At 45.4% G+C, this 19,751-nt stretch overlaps 1 protein-coding gene across 1 annotated transcript; it reads left to right on the top strand.

The window, feature by feature from the left end:
• Nucleotides 1-8,379: 8,379 nt before the first annotated feature.
• On the top strand, nucleotides 8,380-18,943 carry RPL10 (ribosomal protein L10). The gene is made up of 6 exons (XM_082263785.1): nucleotides 8,380-8,478; nucleotides 13,208-13,266; nucleotides 14,192-14,299; nucleotides 15,852-15,990; nucleotides 16,937-17,099; nucleotides 18,723-18,943. Exons 1-6 carry the CDS (start codon nucleotides 8,456-8,458, stop codon nucleotides 18,876-18,878), a joined length of 648 nt encoding a protein of 215 aa, XP_082119911.1. The 5' UTR covers nucleotides 8,380-8,455; the 3' UTR covers nucleotides 18,879-18,943.
• The last annotated feature ends 808 nt before the right edge of the window (nucleotides 18,944-19,751 follow it).

Below are 19,751 nucleotides of genomic sequence, written 5' to 3'. Positions count from 1 at the left end.
GGTGCGATGAACATGTGGGTTTGAACGAGCGATGAGTGAGAGCAAACCGGCGATTGAAATAGCCGCTCATAGCGGCGCTCGGCAATGATGTCATCCGGTCTTAAAGGTATATGAGTCCTTTGTTACACAAGATGGGACGCAATTAGGAGAGGAGAAATATGGAGACAAGGGTACCAGAGGTACCGGAACATTACAGTTAGCTGGTGAATTACTTCCTGTGTCCTAAATCTACATACCATATAGGAACTACTTTTCTATCGAACAAGCTGGAGGCTGAGGTTAATGCCTGTCCTAAAATACATAGAAAGCTTTTTCTTTTCTGCAACAGAAGTACAATAATGGTATATTGCGACACAGGGAAGCTGGAATTTAAAAAGAAAAGGTGAATTTGGCCTTTAAGCCTGGACAGGCTGCAACTTCTAAGCAACTGAGCAGGCATTTTGCATCTGGAAATAAGAACTGAGATTCTTTTTGTTTTATATTAAAAATATACATTGAACATAATTACACCACACCTTTGAGGCCTTCATTGGTAAGCTGTAATTTATGAGGGTGAGAGTAAGTAGATTGCATCTACAAGTAAAAAATTGCTTCCTTTTTTCACAGACCGATTAGTGCTCGGTTCACACATATGCAAATTGGATACCTTCTCAACCGCATCCAATTCACATACTATGTGAATTGGAACGACTTTTAATGGAGCCGGTTCACACAATAAAAAGTTTTAAAAAGGGGCCTGTGCGTTTTTGTTCACAGGGGCTGCCCATCCAAATACAATAAAATTTGGGACCTATGGCTGCAATCTTCTGACACATGTGAATGAACCTCCACACTCCTACCCCTAGTATACATACCCGATTCCAAAAAAGTTGGGACACTGTACAAATTGTGAATAAAAATAGAATACAATGACGTGGAAGTTTAAAATTTCTATACTTTATTCAGAATACAACATAGATGACATATCAAATGTTTAAACTGAGAAAATGTATAATTTTAACAGAAAAATAAGTTGATTTTAAATTTCATGGCATCAACACATCTCAAAAAAAAGTTAGGACAAGGCCATGTTTTCCACTGTGTGGCATCCCCTCTTCTTTTTATAACAGTCTGCAAACGTCTGGGGACTGAGGAGACAAGTTACTCAAATTTAGGAATAGGAATGTTGTCCCATTCTTGTCTAATACAGGCTTCTAGTTGCTCAACTGCCTTAGGTCTTCTTTGTCGCATCTTCCTCATTATGATGCACCAAATGTTTTCTATGGGTGAAAGATCTGGACTGCAGGCTGGCCATTTCAGTACCCGGATCCTTCTTCTACGCAGCCATGATGTTGTAATTGATGCAGTATGTGGTCTGGCATTGTCATGTTGGAAAATGCAAGGTCTTCCCTGAAAGAGACGATGTCTGGATGGGAGCATATGTTGTTCTAGAACTAGGATATACCTTTAAGTATTGATGGTGCCTTTCCAGATGTGTAAGCTGCCCATGCCACATGCACTCATGCAACCCTATACCATCAGAGATGCAGGCTTCTGAACTGGGCACTGATAACAACTTGAGTTGTCCTTGTCCACTTTAGTCTGGATGACATAGCTTCCCAGTTTTCCAAAAAGAACTTCACATTTTGATTCATCTGACCATAGAACAGTCCATTTTAAATGAGCCTTGGCCCAGAAAAAACGCCTGCTCTTCTGGATCATGTTTAGATATGGCTTCTTTTTTGACCTATAGAGTTTTTAGCCAGCAATGGCGAATGGCACGGTGGATTGTGTTCACCGACAATGTTTTCTGGAAGTATTCCTGAGCCCATGTTGTGATTTCCATTACAGTTGCATTCCTGTATGTGATGCAGTGCTGTCTAAGGGCCCTAGGATTACTGGCATCCAGTATGGTTTTCTGGCGTTGACCCTGACGCACAGAGATTGTTCCAGATTCTCTGAATCTTTGGATGATATTATGCACTGTAGATGATAGAAACATAGAATGTGTCGGCAGATAAGAACCATTTGGCCCATCTAGTCTGTCCAATATATCTGAATCCTATGAATAGTCCCTGGCCCTATCTTATATGAAGGATAGCCTTATGCCTATCCCATGCATGCTTAAACTCCTTTACTGTATTTGCAGCTACCACTTCTGCAGGAAGGTTATTCCATGCATCCACAACTCTCTCAGTAAAGTAATACTTCCTCATATTACTTTTAAACCTTTGCCCCTCTAATTTAAAACTGTGTCCTCTTGTGGTCGTTTTTTTTTCTTTTTAATATGCTCTCCTCCTTTACCGAGTTGATTCCCTTTATGTATTTAAAAGTTTCTATCATATCCCCTCTGTCTCTTCTATATCTATATCCTTCTGGAGATATGGCCTCCAGTACTGCGCACAATACTCCAAGTGAGGTCTCACCAGTGTTCTGTACAGCGGCATAAGCACTTCTCTCTTTCTACTGCTTATACCTCTCCCTATACATCCAAGCATTCTGCTGGCATTTCGTGCTGCTCTATTACATTGACTTCCCACCTTTAAGTCTTCTGAAATAATTACTCCTAAATCCCTTTCCTCAGATACTGAGGTCAGGACCGTGTCAAATATTCTATTTTCTTCCCTTGGGTTTTTACGCCCCAGGTGCATTATCTTGCACTTATCCACATTAAATTTCAGTTGCCAGAGTTCTGACCATTCTTCTAGTTTTCCTAAATCCTTTTACATTTGGTGTTTCCCTCCAGGAACATCAACCCTGTTATATATCTTTGTGTCATCAGCAAAAAGACAAACCTTACCATCGAGGCCTTTTGCAATATCACTTATGAAGATATTAAACAAAATTGGTCCCAGTACAGATCCCTGAGGTACCCCACTGGTAACATGACCTTGTTCTGAATGTTCTCCATTGACTACAACCCTCTGTTGTCTGTCACTCAGCCACTGCCTAATCCACTCAACAATATGGGAGTCCATGCTCAATGACTGCAGTTTATTGATAAGTCTTCTATGTGGGACAGTGTCAAAAGCCTTACTAAAATCTAGATATGCAATGTCTACTGCACCTCCACCGTCTATTATTTTAGTCACCCAGTCAAAAAAATCTAAAAGATTTGTTTGACATGATCTCCCTGAAGTAAACCCATGTTGTTTTTCATCTTGCAATCCATGGGATTTAAGATGTTCCACAATCCTATCCTTTAATAGGGTTTCCATTAATTTGCCTACTATTGATGTCAGACTCACTGGTCTATAGTTGCTCTATTCCTCCCTACTACCTTTCTTGTGAATGGGCACCACATTTGCCAATTTCCAATGATAACTTCAAACTCTTTTCAATTTTTCTCTGAGAAACACCTTTCTGATATTGCTCCACTATTTTTCGCCGCAGCACTGGGGGAATTGGTGATCCACTGCCCATCTTGACTTCTGAGAGGCACTGCCACTCTGAGAGGCTCTTTATATACCCAATCATGTTGCAAATTGGTCCTCCAGCTGTACCTCATATGTACATTTAACTTTTCCAGCCTCTTATTTCTCCTGCTGCCGATGAATGGCCGATTCTCCTCTCCCTCCTGCAGTCAGTTAGCGGCAGCAGGAGGAATATGTAAAGATCAAATCATCTATATGCAGCTGTCCCATCCCCTCTCCTATACAACTTGCTGGCCCCCTAGTGCTCTCCAGCCCCCCCTCCCCTTGCTCTTAACACCCCCCCTGCTCTAAACACCCCACCCTGCTCTAAACACCCCCCCCTGCTCTAAACACCCCCTTGCTCTAAACACCCCCTTGCTCTAAACACCCCCCCCGCTCTAAACACCCCCCCGCTCTAAACACCCCCCCTGCTCTAAACACCCCCCCTGCTCTAAACACCCCCTTGCTCTAAACACCACCCCCGCTCTAAACACCCCCCCCCCGCTCTAAACACCCCCCAGCTCTAAACACCCCCCCTGCACTAAATACCCGCCTGCTCTAAACACCCCCTTGCTCTAAACACCCCCCCTGCTTTAAATACCCCCCCTGCTCTAAACACCCCCCAGTGCTCTAAACATCCCCCAGTGCTCTAAACACCCCCCTGCTCTTAACACTCCCCCTGCTCTTAACCCCTCAGTGCTCTTGCCCCCCCCCCCAGCGCCCCTTAGCCCCCCAGTGCTCTTCAGCTCCCCGCAGTGCTTTTCATCTCCCCCCTATGCTCTCTGGCTCTCCCAGTGCTCTCCACCCCCCTGTGCTCCCTGCCTCCCCCTCAGTGAGTTCCAGTTCCCCCCATGCTCTCCATCCCCCTGGTTTTCCCTGCCCCCCCCCCCCAGTGCTCTCCACCCCTGCGCCTTCCAACCCCCCTACAATGCTTTTCAAACCCCTCTTAATTCTCTCCAGTCCCTCTCCGCGCCCTTCAACTCTTCCAGTGCTTTCTGCTTGCCCTGTGCTCTCCGGCTCCCCTAATGCTCTTCTATCTTCTATCATGTCTGCAGTCTCTGACCTTCTTTTGTATCATGTCTGCAGTCTTTGACCATCTCTTGTATCATGTCCTCAGTCTCTGACCATCTCTTGGATCATGTCCTCAGTCTCTGACCATCTCTTGGATCATGTCCTCAGTCTCTGACCATCTCTTGGATCATGTCCTTAGTCTCTGACCATCTCTTGGATCATGTCCTCAGTCTCTGACCAACCATCTCTTGGATCATGTCCACAGTCTCTGACCATCTCCTGTATCATGTCCTTAGTCTCTGACCATCTCCTGTGTGTTGTCTGCAGTCTCTGACCATCTCTAGTATCCCGTCCGTAGTCTCTGACCATCTCTTGTATCATATCCTCAGTCTCGGATTTCTCTTGTATTGGGTCCGTAGTCTCTGACCATCTCTTGTATCATGTTCTCAGTCTCTGACCATCTCTTGTATCATGTCCTCAGTCTCTGACCATCTCTTGTATCATGTCCTCAGTCTCTGACCATCTCTTGTATCATGTCCTCAGTATCTGATTTCTTTTGTTTTAGGTCCGTAGTCTCTGACCATCTCTTGCATCATGTCCTCACTGTGATAGGGGGGCTGGGAAATTTGTGCAATAAATATTCTTGGAGACATTACAAATTTTTGCGGGTGTTTTTACATTTTAAAGTGGGGGGGGGTGCCAGATATAGGATCCGCCCCGGGTGCCAAATGCTCTAGGTACGCCACTGGGTAGAGGTCCGTCGCCAAGATGGATCTGGCCAGGCTTGGTCAATCAGAATAAAAGATGACATGGGAAAAGTTGTGCGGTTTCCCCATCCGGATTATTACTGTTAGAAACAGACTCTTGAATCTCATTAAGACTGGCTAGCCTTTGCTTTGTTGGCTATGATGCATATAGCTCAAGTTCAAGTTTCGTTGCTAAAATACTACTGCCAAGTAGATTCATCAGAGAGGGCTGCCTCTCTAACTTTCAAGAGAAGGGACCTCTTTCTTTGTGCAAAAAGGGACTCTGAACCTATCGCAGTGACACTATTGAGGAGATCCATTGGGCCATCGGGCCAGGATCCTGTTGTTAAGCAATTGAGAGAACAGTCTATGGAGTACATGGGCCATCAGGCTGAAGATAAGAGTTTTCTACAGAGAGACTCTTGTCTATGAGATGCCCTGTGAAGACTTGACAGACCAACGGGTTGTCAGTGGAACTTTGCTAGGTACCACCCCAGGAGAGGGGGTGGTGACGCAAATTTTCTTTGGTGGGGGGTGTCCTAGTGTGCGGGGTCCCCGGAGAGACTGCTAATACACCAGGTTGGACAGGTTGCTCAGGCTCCAGCAACAAAGATCCTGTCGGAAGAGGACTTTGCGTGTTTTCATGATCTGGTGGGCAGAGTTGTGGTAGCTAGTTAGTGACAGGGTTTAGTGTAACCTTTGAAGAATGCACATTAACACCGTGTCAAGCCTGCTGCCAAAGTCGTGTAGCTGGGGATAATGGGTGAGAAGACCACCTCTGCGGAGAGGGCCTTCTCACCGACTGTAGTAAGAAATGTGGAAACTTCTGTGATGTAAATGCTGAAATGCTAATGTGTTTTCCTTGCAGGTTGCCAAGGAAGTAGTTTAGTCAGTTAGGATACTGTATATACTCACCAAACAGAGTTTTGTTTGGTGGGGGTGCATTATTTTAATGCGCCTGAAATGTATTATACTGTACAGAGAAATATGTTTTTTTTTTTCACCTTAATTTATTGAATGTACATTTGTTTTTCCCTTTCCCCCTCTCCAAGTTGATGGGATACTCCATGGATTTTTCCGGTAGGAATTTTTGTAGGGGGCGGCTGCCCCAGAGCCAGTGGGGACATAGCTCATTTTTGGTGGGGGGTGGATGTAGCACCCTCCTAGATGGGTGCTAGGTAGGGAGTGTAATTTGCTCTGCCTGCTTATCAGGAGAGTGGCAGGTAAAACCTAGGTGCTTTCTCTGCCTATCAGGGGAGCCTGGTCGACAGTTAGGCCTGCTCATTGTGCTCAGTGTGTATTCATCTGGTCTGAGGGAGTGTCCCCACTGTATCTTATAGGGAGGCCTGTTGGACAGTGGAGGAAACCTGGCGAATGATACACAGGCTTTTGTAACTGTCCCAGTGGGTTGGCACCCGGAGAGGTGAATCATGGGATAGGGTATAAAAGCTGAGAGCACATGAGACAGGGGGTCTTTGGGCGGGAAGCCAAGTCCCAGAAGGAGAGTACGGCTGTTTCTCCTTCTGCAGCTGGGAAAGGTGGTCATAGGCAGTTGGCCTGGTGAAGGTGTTGTTGAACGCAGAGGTCCAGTGTATGCTGACAAGTAGAGTTTGGAGGCAACGGTGACTCTGGAAAAACAGTGTCCATGAGTACAGAGGAACTTGCCCAGGGGTCTGCCAGGAAGTGGACCACTCCAGAAGCTAGGGTCAGCAGACAGGTGTCAGCACACTGGTATTGAGAGGAAAAGGGGTGCCAGTTACAGAACCCTGAAGAGAATAACTAAAACCTTTAAAGCTATCTTCACTTCAGTGGCAAGGTGAAGCAGTGGCCTTGCCGCACACTACAGCTAGTTGTCCTCAAGATTGTGCATAGTTCATAGTTGGAGTATCCCACTCATCCCTTCTCCCAGTTTAATTAATTAACTAACACACACCTCCTACTTCACTTCTGGTTTTTAATGATCTGACCACTTAATAATAAGTTGTACTACAGGAGGAAGAGAGGTCCTATGTGACAGGTACCAAGATGCCTGCACCATTGAGGACACTACAGACAATATCACTACACCTTCTAGAGCCATATAAGATTTCTAAAATATGACAAATACAACTTCCCAGAAGCAGGAAGCACCACAGATATGACCTGGAAAGGATTGTACTCCTCACAAATCACCAGCATTATTACCTCATATCTCTGTAGGAGGAGGGTAGAGGAGGACAGATTGCACAGACCGATCTTCTGCCGCTGCTTCCTGTGGCTCCTGTCACAGGCGGTGTGCATTTCATATCACTCCGCCTGTGACAGAGCCGGAACTATACAGGAAGCAGCGGCTCTGTCACTGGCTCAGCAGACATCCGAAGTCTCCCACCGCAGCCGTGAGATCGCACGACGCTTGCGGGTGTCCGTGAGCCGCCCGCCAAGTCGCGGGAGACTTGGGATGTCTGCAGTTGCTAAAGGTAACCCAGGGGAATTCAGAAAACATAATTATCAGCAGTCCTATAGGGGACAGTGCTACATTAGATTTTATATATATATATATATATATTTTTTTTTTTTCAAAATGATGGTTCTATTTTTGTTTATAGCGCAAAAAAATAAAACCGCAGAGGTGATCAAATACCACCAAAAGAAAGCTCTATTTGTGGGGGGGGGGGGGGTACTTCAATTTTATTTGGGTACAGTGTGGCATGACCACGCAATTGTCAGTTAAAACAGCGCAGTGCCATATTGCGAAAAAATGGCCTGGTCATGAGAGGGGGTAAACCTTCTGAAGCTGAAGTGGTTAAAACAGTTTGTAAAGATGATAGAGCTTCTGTATCCAGCTGTGTAGCATTGTGTCGCCATAACAGGGAATGTGTTTGTGAGGATAAAGCTTTAGCTTTCCGCTAAAAGGCTGGACTCCAACATAATGGCCGCCCAGGGAGACATTTCTGTGTGCATTTTCGAAGACGAGGGCGGAAAAGCGCAGCGTGTAACAAGAGGTTGGTGTGGGAGGACATATTTCTGTCGACATTGACTCACTGGGTCCAGAGATTGAACTCCAACAAAATGGCCACCAGTGTTACATTTCACTTGGCGTTCGGTGTCATTTCTAGAAGACGTCAGGTCAGGTGGGTATAGAAGGGGCGGAGCGCGTTTATAAAGGAGTGCGCAGGCGCCCTAGCTTCCTCTTTGCTGTCGGCGAGGTGAGTGAGATGGCGGTTTGGGCCTGGGAGCCGGTGTGCGGGGGGTGGTAGGGGATTCCTGGCAGACCGCTGACCGGTGTTTTCTCCTTGTGTCTCCTGTGTACAGGTACCGAGCGCCATCATGGGCCGCAGACCCGCTCGCTGGTGAGTGATCCGAGGAGAGTAGCCGCCATGTGCCGGCCAGGCCGCATCCATGTAGAGTCTGAGCCGCCAGCATGGGAGGAGCGGGCCTATTCCGGGCAGGGGAGGCCGCTCATCTCTCACCCTCCATGGCTCAGGAGATATTACTGGGGGGCTCCACTGATGGGGGAGGGGAAGATGATTTATAACGAAGTGAGCAGAAAATCAAACCTTGGCCCTGCTGAGACCTCTGGGGGGGGGGGGGGGTGTTCTGATTATTGCTGTGATGGGGGGAGTCCCTCTAATTCATAACAAAAGCATATGTAGGAAACACTCTTGGCTTTCCAGGCCTACACAGCAAATTGCCCCCTTTTATAGTCAGAGGAGTGAGGCCAAGGGTGCAGCTGCTGATACTCTAGTGAGCCCCCAATTAAGAAAATTTGGGGGTGTTCTTAAAGTAGAAATCCACCTTAAAGTGTTCCAGCTGTGGGAAAAAGTCACAGCTACAAATGCTGTAGCTGCTGGCTTTTAATATATTATGACACTTGCCTGTCCAGGGAGCCCGCAATATTAGCACCCCAGCCGATTTTCAGATCGGCAGCCGTCATTTATTCTAAAGGAACCTGGCAATGAAGCCTTTCAGCTTCATAACCATTTCCCTACTGCGTGCTGCTCATTCTAATTGGTTCGGCGGCATGGGAAGGAGGATGGGGGCAGAACTTCACAGGGATGTCTCCCAGAAGTGGGGAAGGGTACTTGTCAAACGGGTACCAGTTCCTCCTATCCACCCCCCCAAAAAGTGCCAGATGTGGCACCAGAGAGCAGTGGGGGGCAGGTAAATGGAAGTTCCACTTTTAGGAATACTGAAATCCCTGCATCTACAGACATTCACAATCTAACACTAGCCTATCTAGCCCTGTAAAGAAGAAATCAGTATACATACCTTTTTTTTTTTTAAGCCAATCTGACCCGATCCCACGCTGAGCTGTCATCCGTGGCTTCGCTGTGGAGGGGGGTGCAGAGGACACAGCTAACAGAAGCCCTATAGTAAGTCCATGAGTGACGTCACTCCCCATTCATTTCCCTGCCATTGTCAGCCGTGTCCTCGGCACAGCTTCCGCTGCTGGAGACTGGATTGGCTTAAAAAAAAAGGAAGGTATACTGATTTCTTCTTTACAGGGCTTGAGTGTTAGATCGTGGAGGTCTATAGATGCAGGGATTTGTGTTAGGGCGGACTCACCCTTTAAAGTCAAATTCTAGTCTTAATGTCCTCCTCCCCGCTCCTAACAACTATACTGACAAACCTATCTAAAGAAGGTGTATACTTATTGTCTGTTCACGTGATTCTGTGGCAGCTGCAGGGGAGAGAACGCTCAATGACAGCTGGGAATGTCTGTAAGCCATGACATCACCCATAGGCTTCCATGTCCAGCAGCAGTCAGTGCTTCCGCCTCTCCCCTGCAGCTGACACGGGAGCCGGGTCATGTGACTGGAGTGGGATGAAAATGGATAAAAAAAATTTAGACAGGTTAGCCAGCAAGTTTGAGGTCGAAGGACACTTGCCACCTCTGTGCAGTTGGCTTTGTACAGGACAGCCTGGATCCTCCTTCTTGGGTCCTTCTTTGCTGCTATTAGCCCCTCCCCTCTATCGAGTGCCACCACAACAAACGGCTTGCTATGGGGGAGCCTGAGCTGCAGCTCCATGTGTCCATTCAGTCACGGAGCTGCTACCTCTCCCTTCTCCTAACTGACTTTGACCGCTGCGGAAGCCAATGGCATGCTGCTGCTGTCTCAGCCAATCGGGAGGGAGAGTCCTGAACGGCCAAGGGACTCGTAGACATAGTTGGACAGAGATAGGGCTCAGGTAAGCATGAGGGGGGCTGCTGCACACAGAAGGCTTTTAACCTCCCTGGCGGTATGATTATTTCAAATTTTAGGTGCTGAAAGCGGTATCATTTTGCATGGAAATCTGTTTTGTACATTTTGAAACTCGCCTTCCCCTGCGATCCCCCGCCGTCGTCCTGTGTGCTCGGCTGATGCTGGCACCTGTCTTCCGGTTCCCTTCCCTGTGAGCGCTGCGACGCAGGGGGTGGAACTGGTGGCAATTTCAAAAATGTAAATACACTAAATGACATGATACAAAGCTGTGATCCTAACGGATTACACTGTATCGTGCCATTTCACCACAAGATTTCACCTGGTGCCTTTTCCAGTGCCCTGCCTGTGCTTTTCCAGTTCTTTGTGCCTCGAAATTGGGAATGACCATGGCGTCCAAAATGTTGTTTTTGCGCAAAGGCGCTTTTAGACGAGCTGGAAAACGGCGACAGCTAAACTGAGTTACTTGAACTGAGCGGTAGCGATTTGTGGGAAAATTCGTGATCAGGTAGGGAAAGTGACAGCAATGATTCTGAGGTCTTCCTGGCACATCGCTCCGTTGGAAATTGTGAAGAATCATTTGATATACTTCCCAAACTCCACAAGCTATGTGCCAGAAACAGACACCAGGATCGTCGCTGTCATCACTTTCCGTACCTGATGACGAATTTTCCCATGAATCGCTCAGTTCTTCAAGTAACTCAGTTTCGCTTTCGCTGTTTTCCAGTTCGTCTAAAAGCGCTTTGCGCAAAAAAACGCTTTTTGCACGCCATGGTCGTTAAAAAATTTCCAGGCACAAAGCACTGGAAAAGCACAGGCAGGGCAGTGTAAAAGTATCCAGGTGAAATCATGTGCTGAAATGGCATGATACAGTGTAATCCGTTAGGATCACAGCTTTGTATCATGTCATTTAGTGTATTTACACTTTTGAATTTGCAGCTGGTTCCTCCACCCTGCGTCGCAACGCTCACAGGGAAGAGAACTGGCAGGAAAGTGCCAGCAATCGGCCGGGCAGAGTGCGAGGATGGCGGGGGATCGCAGGGAAGGTGAATAACAGTCTGGGGTAATCCTGAGTGTGGCTCGGGGTTACCGCTTTTGGTACTGAAATTTAACCCCGAGCCACACAGGAATACCGCTAAGGAGTTTACTCTGCGTTGCATTAGGATAAAGCCTTCTGCCTTTACAATTTAAGACTAGCTAGGTTTAGGCTGGAATTCTACTTAAAAGCTCTCTGAGGATTACAGAAAACTACCCCTACACTACTTGACTATAGGGGTAAAGCTCTGGCATGCCCCTGTCTGTGACCAGTCTCCTTAAACCTCTGCTACTAGATGGGTGTATGAAGTAATCTAGTACAATGTAAGGTCAATAGTCCTGCAATGTACAGGACTCCAGTGAGGGACCGCCCCTAGTGGAGGAGTGAAGCGTGAAGAAAGTATTAAATCTTATTCCTCGCCTGGTGTTTAAGCAAAGCTAAACTTGCCTTCAACAATCTATCCCGCACTGGCATCTTCTGGGTGCTGGGCTTTGGCAGTCTTCATTACCCATTGCGGGGTGTCCTGCCTGCGCAGGTGTCGGTCAGCCTGGCGTGTAGGGACTGTGCCTGGGATGTAAACAGCTGCCCCGCAGAAGACGGTAGGTGTTTTATTGCAGAAGAAACATTGCATGCCTCTTTTGCATTAAATACTGGGACCAAGCAGGCACTTTAACCACAGGACTTTGATTCCTCTTTAATGTGTATCTAGCCCTTGCAGTGGGACCTGGAGCACTCAAAAGTTACATTAATTCATGGCTTCAGCTTAAATAGCAGGAGCTAGTCTGACATTAGGTCCTCTTTAATGTCACTGCAGAGCTCTGCTTGTATTTTGTAGTGCCAGCACCTATTCCTCCTTGCGCTTTAGCCATCTAGTTATTGGGGGACACCTTATGAGAGGATGAGTTTGGCCATAAGATCAGAAGTGTAAAACAATCTCAGCTGTTAAGCCAAAATCCTGAGGCTTGCAGCACAACCACACTTCCTTGTTTCTGGAGTCCTTCTAAAAGATGGTTTTCAGGTAATCTTTGAGGCTTTGTCCTGCTGTGGTCCTTTGATCCCCCATCACATGCTGGGTCCCATGTCCCCCTTTTAACATCCTTGGGAGCTGGTTGTCGCTTCAGAGTTCTTGCAACTGCCCCCGATGTGCCAACATGTCAGTCCTCCAGCAGCCATCTGTAAGGATGTGTAGGATACTGGAACAGGTTTAATGTTCTACCCTAAATACAGGTGGAACGTGTAACATGATCCATAAATAAGTGAAAGAAGGCTTTAAAAGCAGTAAGTTTGCATTCTGCTTTAGGCGTAAATTTATGGGGACACAAGTGTAGCCTAGTTCATGGCCCCCTAAACTGTAGCTTAGAAGGTGTATTGGGGCTCATTAACATGGGCGAAAACATTTGTACAGTGTGCAAGAGCCTTTTTATTATGCATCTGGAGCAGTATGGAGTGGCATGTGCTGGCTGCCATGTTAGTCAGTGGAGATGCAGCAGCTCTACAGACTTGACCACACATCTGAGTTTGACAGGCATTTGTGCGTGACCCCAAACTGTCTGCATTTAGGGCCATGCAGACGGGGCTGCCTCAACAATGCTCTTGCATGCTGTACAGGCATCCTTACCCATGTGACTGAGCCATTAATGTGCCCCCCCCAAATATGACTTTACAGATATTTATTAAATATTCTGCATGTAGTGCATTGAATGTGAGTATTAAAGTATAAGGACATTGTGCCAGTGTTTTTACAGCTCCTATTGCGGATTATAAGCGCATACACTGCCGTTAAATGTTACAGGAATGTTTTTTTTTTTTTTGTACACTGTTCTAAATGGATATTCTTTTTAGTTACAGATACTGTAAAAACAAGCCCTACCCAAAGTCTCGCTTCTGTAGGGGTGTCCCAGGTAAGTTGCAACAGATTTTTTTTTTCTCTACTCACGCTTTAAACTTTATAAGAGCTCAAGCCATGTCATTAGCCTGTTGGATCCCTGGGCCTTGGTGTCAGTTTACCAGACTGAGATTTTCAATTCTAACTAAAAGCAAAAGTTTTAGTTTTGGATAGTGATGAGACCCCCTGTCAGGTTTTAATTGCTGTCTGTGCCCTGACCCTCACCCAGTTAAAGACTTGCCCTTCCAACAGGGATGCTAGGTCTAGTAACCTGGGGTCCCAAGGGGTATCCTTTGGAGAGTTCCTGTTTTGGCTATGGGACAGGAAGTAAAGGTAAATCTTAATGGGACACAAATGGGAAAAACTGACGGGTTATTACCCTCCCTTCCTATAGCCAAAATTAAAAAAAAAAAAACTGCCTTTTAGTCAAGCCCATAGTGTCTAGTTTCATATTTCTAAATGTGATCGCTTTATTTGGAGTGATATGTTGGGCACTCCATGGAAAGGCCCTTGTACACAGACGTCAAAAAGAACTTAAGTACCAACCAGGGTGTTTTATATGCCAAAGGATCTGTGCACGCTTATACTTCCGGTTTTTCAAAATGCACACAGAACTTTGATGTTGAGGCTCCCTGGTTTAATACAGCACTAGCTGTGGTGAGGTGAGACCAGTTATATCTATCCAGCAGAATTTGGTCAATCTACTTCTGCACCTTGCCTTTAAAATATTGTTTAATTGTAGTATCCCATTTCAAGTCATTTACACTTCAGTGTATTTGCCTTGTATGTCTGTCTTTAATAAGGAATGTTATTTTTGGAGGTCCTATTGTCCTTGATAGGATTTCAAGTTTGGCCTATTTTCAAGAAATTTAAGTTTCAATATTCAGAGAAACAGAAATTGTGTCAATGTCCATTTATCTGTAGCTGATTTTGTTTTTTAGATCCCAAAATCAGGATTTTTGACTTGGGTCGTAAGAAGGCCAAGGTGGACGAATTCCCACTATGTGGTCACATGGTCTCCGATGAGTACGAACAGCTTTCATCTGAAGGTAAGACCAACCAGCTATGGAGCTTGTTTTCTCTAAGTTTGTCTGGATAATCTGCACCACTGTTTAAGTTGTAGAGCTTTAAACTGTCAACTTTATTATTGCAGACAGAAAAGACTTGGTGCTCTTAATTGAGACAAGTATACACTATAGGAGTATGATTTGTTCATTTTCGTGTCTGTTTTCAACCACTTTAGGCTTTGGGACAGGATCTTTTTAGATGAGGAACACTCCATAAGGCTTGCTGTGTGCAATTATGTATTAATCCTTGGGCTTTATTTACGAAGATTAATTTTCACCTTGGCTTTTAACTTTAACCACTTCCAGCCCAAGCCAATACCTCATGTGTGGATTAGATGCTGTTTACATGTGTGGGCATGACCTGCAGTGCGGTCACTTCTGTGTAGAAGCATGAGGGGATGGGGCACTTTAAAAAAGTATACTTTTTTTTTTTGATCACTTATTCTTAACAGTAATGTAAACGTCCATTGTAATAGGAATAGGGTATGACAGGTCCTCTTTACGGAGCGATCTTGGGTCCATAAGTCTTGGGTCCATAAGTCCACACATCTCTCCTCTATGCTGGAAAGCCTGAGCTAAAAGTGTCTGCCAGCGCTGGAAGTGAGGTTATGACGTCCTGTGCCGGCCTCCCAAGAGTCAGATGGCCAAGGGCCATCTGGTCCCTGGCCTGCTCTATGGTAAACCGGCTCCCCGATTGCACAGGAGAAGCGCCGGAAGGGAGGGGCATCCCTTCCTGCTGCCTGTAAAAGCAGTCAAGCGGCTAAACAGCTGCTATGATTACTTTTTGCATGTGAGGAAATCGCCGGCTGAAAAATATCTGAATGATAGTTGCTGGCATCATTCAGATAGGACCACTTAAAGTTCAGGATGTCATTTGATGTCCACCTAAGGATAAGTGGTTGAAAGGTCATTGCAAAAAGTGAAAATGAAACCAGTTTTGCTGTTTGGTTTACAGCGATCAGCAGGTAAAGAGCCACTTTGGCTCATTTTATTTCACCTGTGATCTGTGCCATCTGACATTATCACAAGCATTGCGTGTGCGCAACCTTGCTGTTAAAGGTTTGAGATGTTTCCACCAACCCTGTTTTGTATAATGGCATGCTAAGAAGGTGGTTTAAAGGAAAGTGGACAGCACTTTGTATTTCAACAGACAATTTTGCCAATGGATCTCTAAAAAGCTATAAAGTTCTCATTAGATGGTTAAGCCCCTCAACATGCTCATGTAACTTCAAAATGGCTGGGATGATGCTTTCACCAGTATTGCTCACCCATTGATTTTCAAGGTCTTTCAAAGAACGGTTAACATAATAAAACAATGTATCGGAATAGGATTTGCAGCTTATTAAGCCGACCAGCTTTTGCCATTATCAGAAGCTGGTGTGCAATGGCTGCATACAGCAATTCTCTGGTTGTGTATGTGCTTTGTTTCACCCATACAAAGTGCTCTAAGGGACCATTGAGACATTTTGCTGCTGACAGAAAATGTCTTAGCAGAAGTTATTCTCTGACTTTAACAGACTTTTATTCTTTCTAGCTCTTGAAGCTGCCCGTATCTGTGCAAACAAGTACATGGTGAAGAGTTGCGGCAAGGATGGTTTCCACATCAGAGTGCGTCTCCACCCATTCCACGTCATCCGCATCAACAAAATGTTATCCTGCGCTGGAGCTGATAGGTAAACATAATAGATGATGTGAACTCTTAAGCCCCGTACACACGTACCGATGGTCGGCTTACAAATGTTCCTCTTTTCTCCCCGGGATGTCGGTGTCTGCTGAAAAGTGCAAAGACAGCACAAGGACAGCACAAGAATTTTGTCCGCCGACTGCAGAAGTGATGTCATGTAATGGTTAACTTTCCCTGTGTTTTCTATTTTCTGAGCATGCCCAGTCTTGCAAATCTGCGGTCTGTCGGCCGAATTGTGTACTGACAGGCGAACAATCGTCCGTTCTGGTGTCGGCATACAAATATTTTCATGTTTGCACGAAAGACTTTTGTCCGCGGATTGTGCGCAGACATCTGTCGGAGGCACCATACTAACACGCGTACAATCGGCAGATCCTTCGTCCACCGACGTTTGTATGCCGACGATCGGTACGTGTGTACGGGCCTTTAGGCTCAGAAACCAAGCCAATACCTTTAAGAGTTTAAGCTCCCCAGAAACTGCTTAGTTTAGAGATTCCAGCTTTGTAGGGCTAGTTAGGTTAGACCTGTTCTGGCACCATATTTTTAAGGCAGAACGCCTAGAGGAACCTGCACATAACCTGTCACTAGCGAAAATTAACGATCATATTGCTAACAGCTTGGCTAAAAGTACAAAAATCATGCTAATGTTACAAGTGTAGAATGATCAGTATTTGAGCTCAGTGCTTTGCTTCTTCTGACAGTAAGTCTTCATTTTCTTCCAGCAGCTAGTGAAATAGTCTACTTTAAGCATTTTCTAGCTTGCAGCTAATTAAGCCGACCGACTTTTGCTGTAATCAGAAGCTGGTGTGCAATGGCTGCATACAGTATAATCCTTGGCTGTGTATGTACTTTGCTGCCTATGCACAGTGCTTTAAGGGGCCTTGGAGACACCTCTGTGCCAACTTCCTCAGATTCTAACATATTTACCTCCACAGGCTCCAGACTGGAATGCGTGGTGCTTTTGGGAAACCTCAGGGCACAGTGGCCAGAGTTCACATTGGACAGGTCATAATGTCCATCCGCACTAAGACCCAAAACAAGGAGCATGTGATTGAAGCTCTGCGCAGAGCCAAGTTCAAGTTCCCTGGCCGCCAGAAGGTAAACAGATCTAACTGAAAAGTCAGATTATCAACTACACAGTACTGTCCTGTCCCTTTAGCTTCTGATTAAGGCTTCTGTTCAGATGTGTGAACCCAATATCTAATCTAGTATGGTTTGGGGGTATGTTCTGCTGTATACAGATTTGTTAATTTTTTTTTTTTTTTTGTTTATTGCAAAGTTTCTCATCTAGAAATCCTTTTGGTAATTGTACTTCTGTTGCAGGTTGAGCCATTGTCTCTTGACAGCCTTGTAAGCTTGCTGTTTGCTTTCCTTCAGTAGCTTGTTGGGCTGCCTCTGAAACCTTATGGCAATCTCAATATCAATGGCCAAATTAAGGAATGCAAACAGGCTAAGTTACTGGCCTAGTGTTGGTGGCTTGCACCAGTGCTGTTAGCATGGGCTCTGGAAATAAACTTTGCAACAGTTGAGACTTTAAACATTTGGGTTTTACATACTGAGGATCTTCATTCACAGCTGTTAATAAAAAACTGGATGGGTAGAACCTTGACTTTTTTGTAATGTCCTCTTTGGGAACATTCTGCTCTTGTCTAACCTTTTCCCTACTGGAGTCTCACTTAAAATTTGTTGACCCGGCTGCTCGATTGAAGTTGCTTGATGGTTCTGGGTTATTCAGTTGCAGGCAGTGGTGTGGTTGGGAATACAGCAGGATTATTCATAAATGGGTCATTCTATAGGTTTAACATTCTTTACAGATGTTAAAGATGACCTTTAGTCAGAAAATTAGTTCCTAAACCCAAAACAGTAAAATCAGTCTGTATATGCAGGAAAGCATGCTGGTTATACTCACTGTGGAACCAAAGGGGTTAATCCTTGACATTGTGTGAAAAGGCTATTTGATCCTGTCTTCTCTGATCCTCCATTTACACTGTCCCCAAACCATCTCCTGACAAGACAGCCTTTGGAGACTGCACATGCTCAGTTTGGTGTGTTTTTTTTTTTTTTTTCTTGGGATGATACATGTGATCAGCACAGGGCCAATTAGCACTGTCCAGACAGGTTGAGGTCCTGCAGCCTTGTAGGACAGCCAGAGAATGAAAACTCCTACAAGTGCTAACCAGACACTTGATAAGTCACAAGACTTGTACTGCTGGTGAGAAGGTATTAGCAGTTTATATTTACTAAAATTTCATTTCTATGTTCTGTACTGTGGGAGACCAGATAAAGTGAATGCAGGCTCCTGGGTTTAGTAACGCTTTAAGTCCTGCTAGATGACTCCATCTTGGCCCCCTTTGCCTCCATCTTGGCCCCCTTTGCCGCTATAGCTATGTAAAACATTAAGAGTCTGTACTTGTTAAAACCCCGTAGTACACTCTCATCCCACTCTACAAACATACTCAGTTGCTCTTCATTTTTATGCACTGCCAAATTTGTAGAGGCCATTCTGCTGACAGCCTAAAGATTTACTGCTGTTCAGAGGCTCTGGACTTCATCATAATGGCAGTCTCCAGCAAGAAGAAACAGGAGCAATGGTGGAGGCAATTTGCAGCGTCCACTAATTTTGGTAGCATAATTAATGTGGAATGTATGTTCCTTGCTAAAGATAATTATCAAGTTGTTGGGTAAAGTGTCGCTTTAAAGTGTCCCTAATCTTTTTTCCAGATTCACATTTCCAAAAAGTGGGGATTCACAAAGTTCAATGCTGAAGACTTTGAGAACATGGTGGCTGAGAAACGTCTTGTTCCTGATGGCTGCGGTGTCAAGTACATGCCTAGCCGGGGCCCTCTGGATAAGTGGAGGGCACTGCATGCTGAATGAGCTCCCCACTTTTATCTGGCCTCTGTACTCTTGAGATCTTGTTTCAATAAAGTTTTCAAGTACAATGCGTGTTCTGAAATGGTTTCACCACACAAGGCTATATATAATTAAAATGTTTTATTTATCTTTTATACATTTTGTAAGTTAGAATGCGTCAGTTTTCTCAGCCCTTTACAGGCTGCATGTTTTCCAGGTTGGTTAATTGGTGTGACCCGTGGATCAAGATATCCGATTACCCATTTAGGCTGTTAACACTTTTTTTTTTTTTTGTTAACACTAATGCAATGTGTGATTCCTGTGCAGGTTCCTGAATCGCATGTCTCGCAGGCAGTTCACACTGCCCTCGGTGAACTGCTGCGGGTGTCAATACAAAGTTAATGACACCCCAGATTGGTTCGCAGTCTGAACTGTGAAATGGTACAGGAATCGGATTGCATAAGTGTGAACACCCATGCGATCAGATTCCAGTGTTGACCAAAAAAGGCCTGCACTATTTTGGTCCAAATGCAATGTGAATTCAGCCATACGATCTGGCTGAATTTGCATTGCATGTGATCTGCACAGCAATGCGGTGTGAATCTCGTATGAATTCTGACATCGCAACAGTGTGAACCCAGCCTTAAAGTGGTTGTAAAGGTTTTATATCCATGCATGTCTCTTGATCCAGCGATGTGTGTGAGGGTGGGGCCAAACCATGGGTCTGTGTGTGAATGGAAACTGCTGTGGATCGGAAGCACACCTGCTTGCTGTGGGGGCATCTGGCAGGAGGGAGGGGCCATGAGTTCCAGTGTTCTGTCAAGAGCTAACTTGTCAAAATCTCCTAACGTCACTACCGGTGACTCTCCAGCAGCAGTAACTGCAGATTTTGACGAC

The sequence above is a fragment of the Pelophylax lessonae genome, assembly GCF_965119305.1.
Source record: "Pelophylax lessonae genome assembly, chromosome: 7".
Lineage (NCBI taxonomy): Eukaryota > Metazoa > Chordata > Amphibia > Anura > Ranidae > Pelophylax > Pelophylax lessonae.
This window is presented reverse-complemented; position numbering and strand designations above follow the sequence as displayed.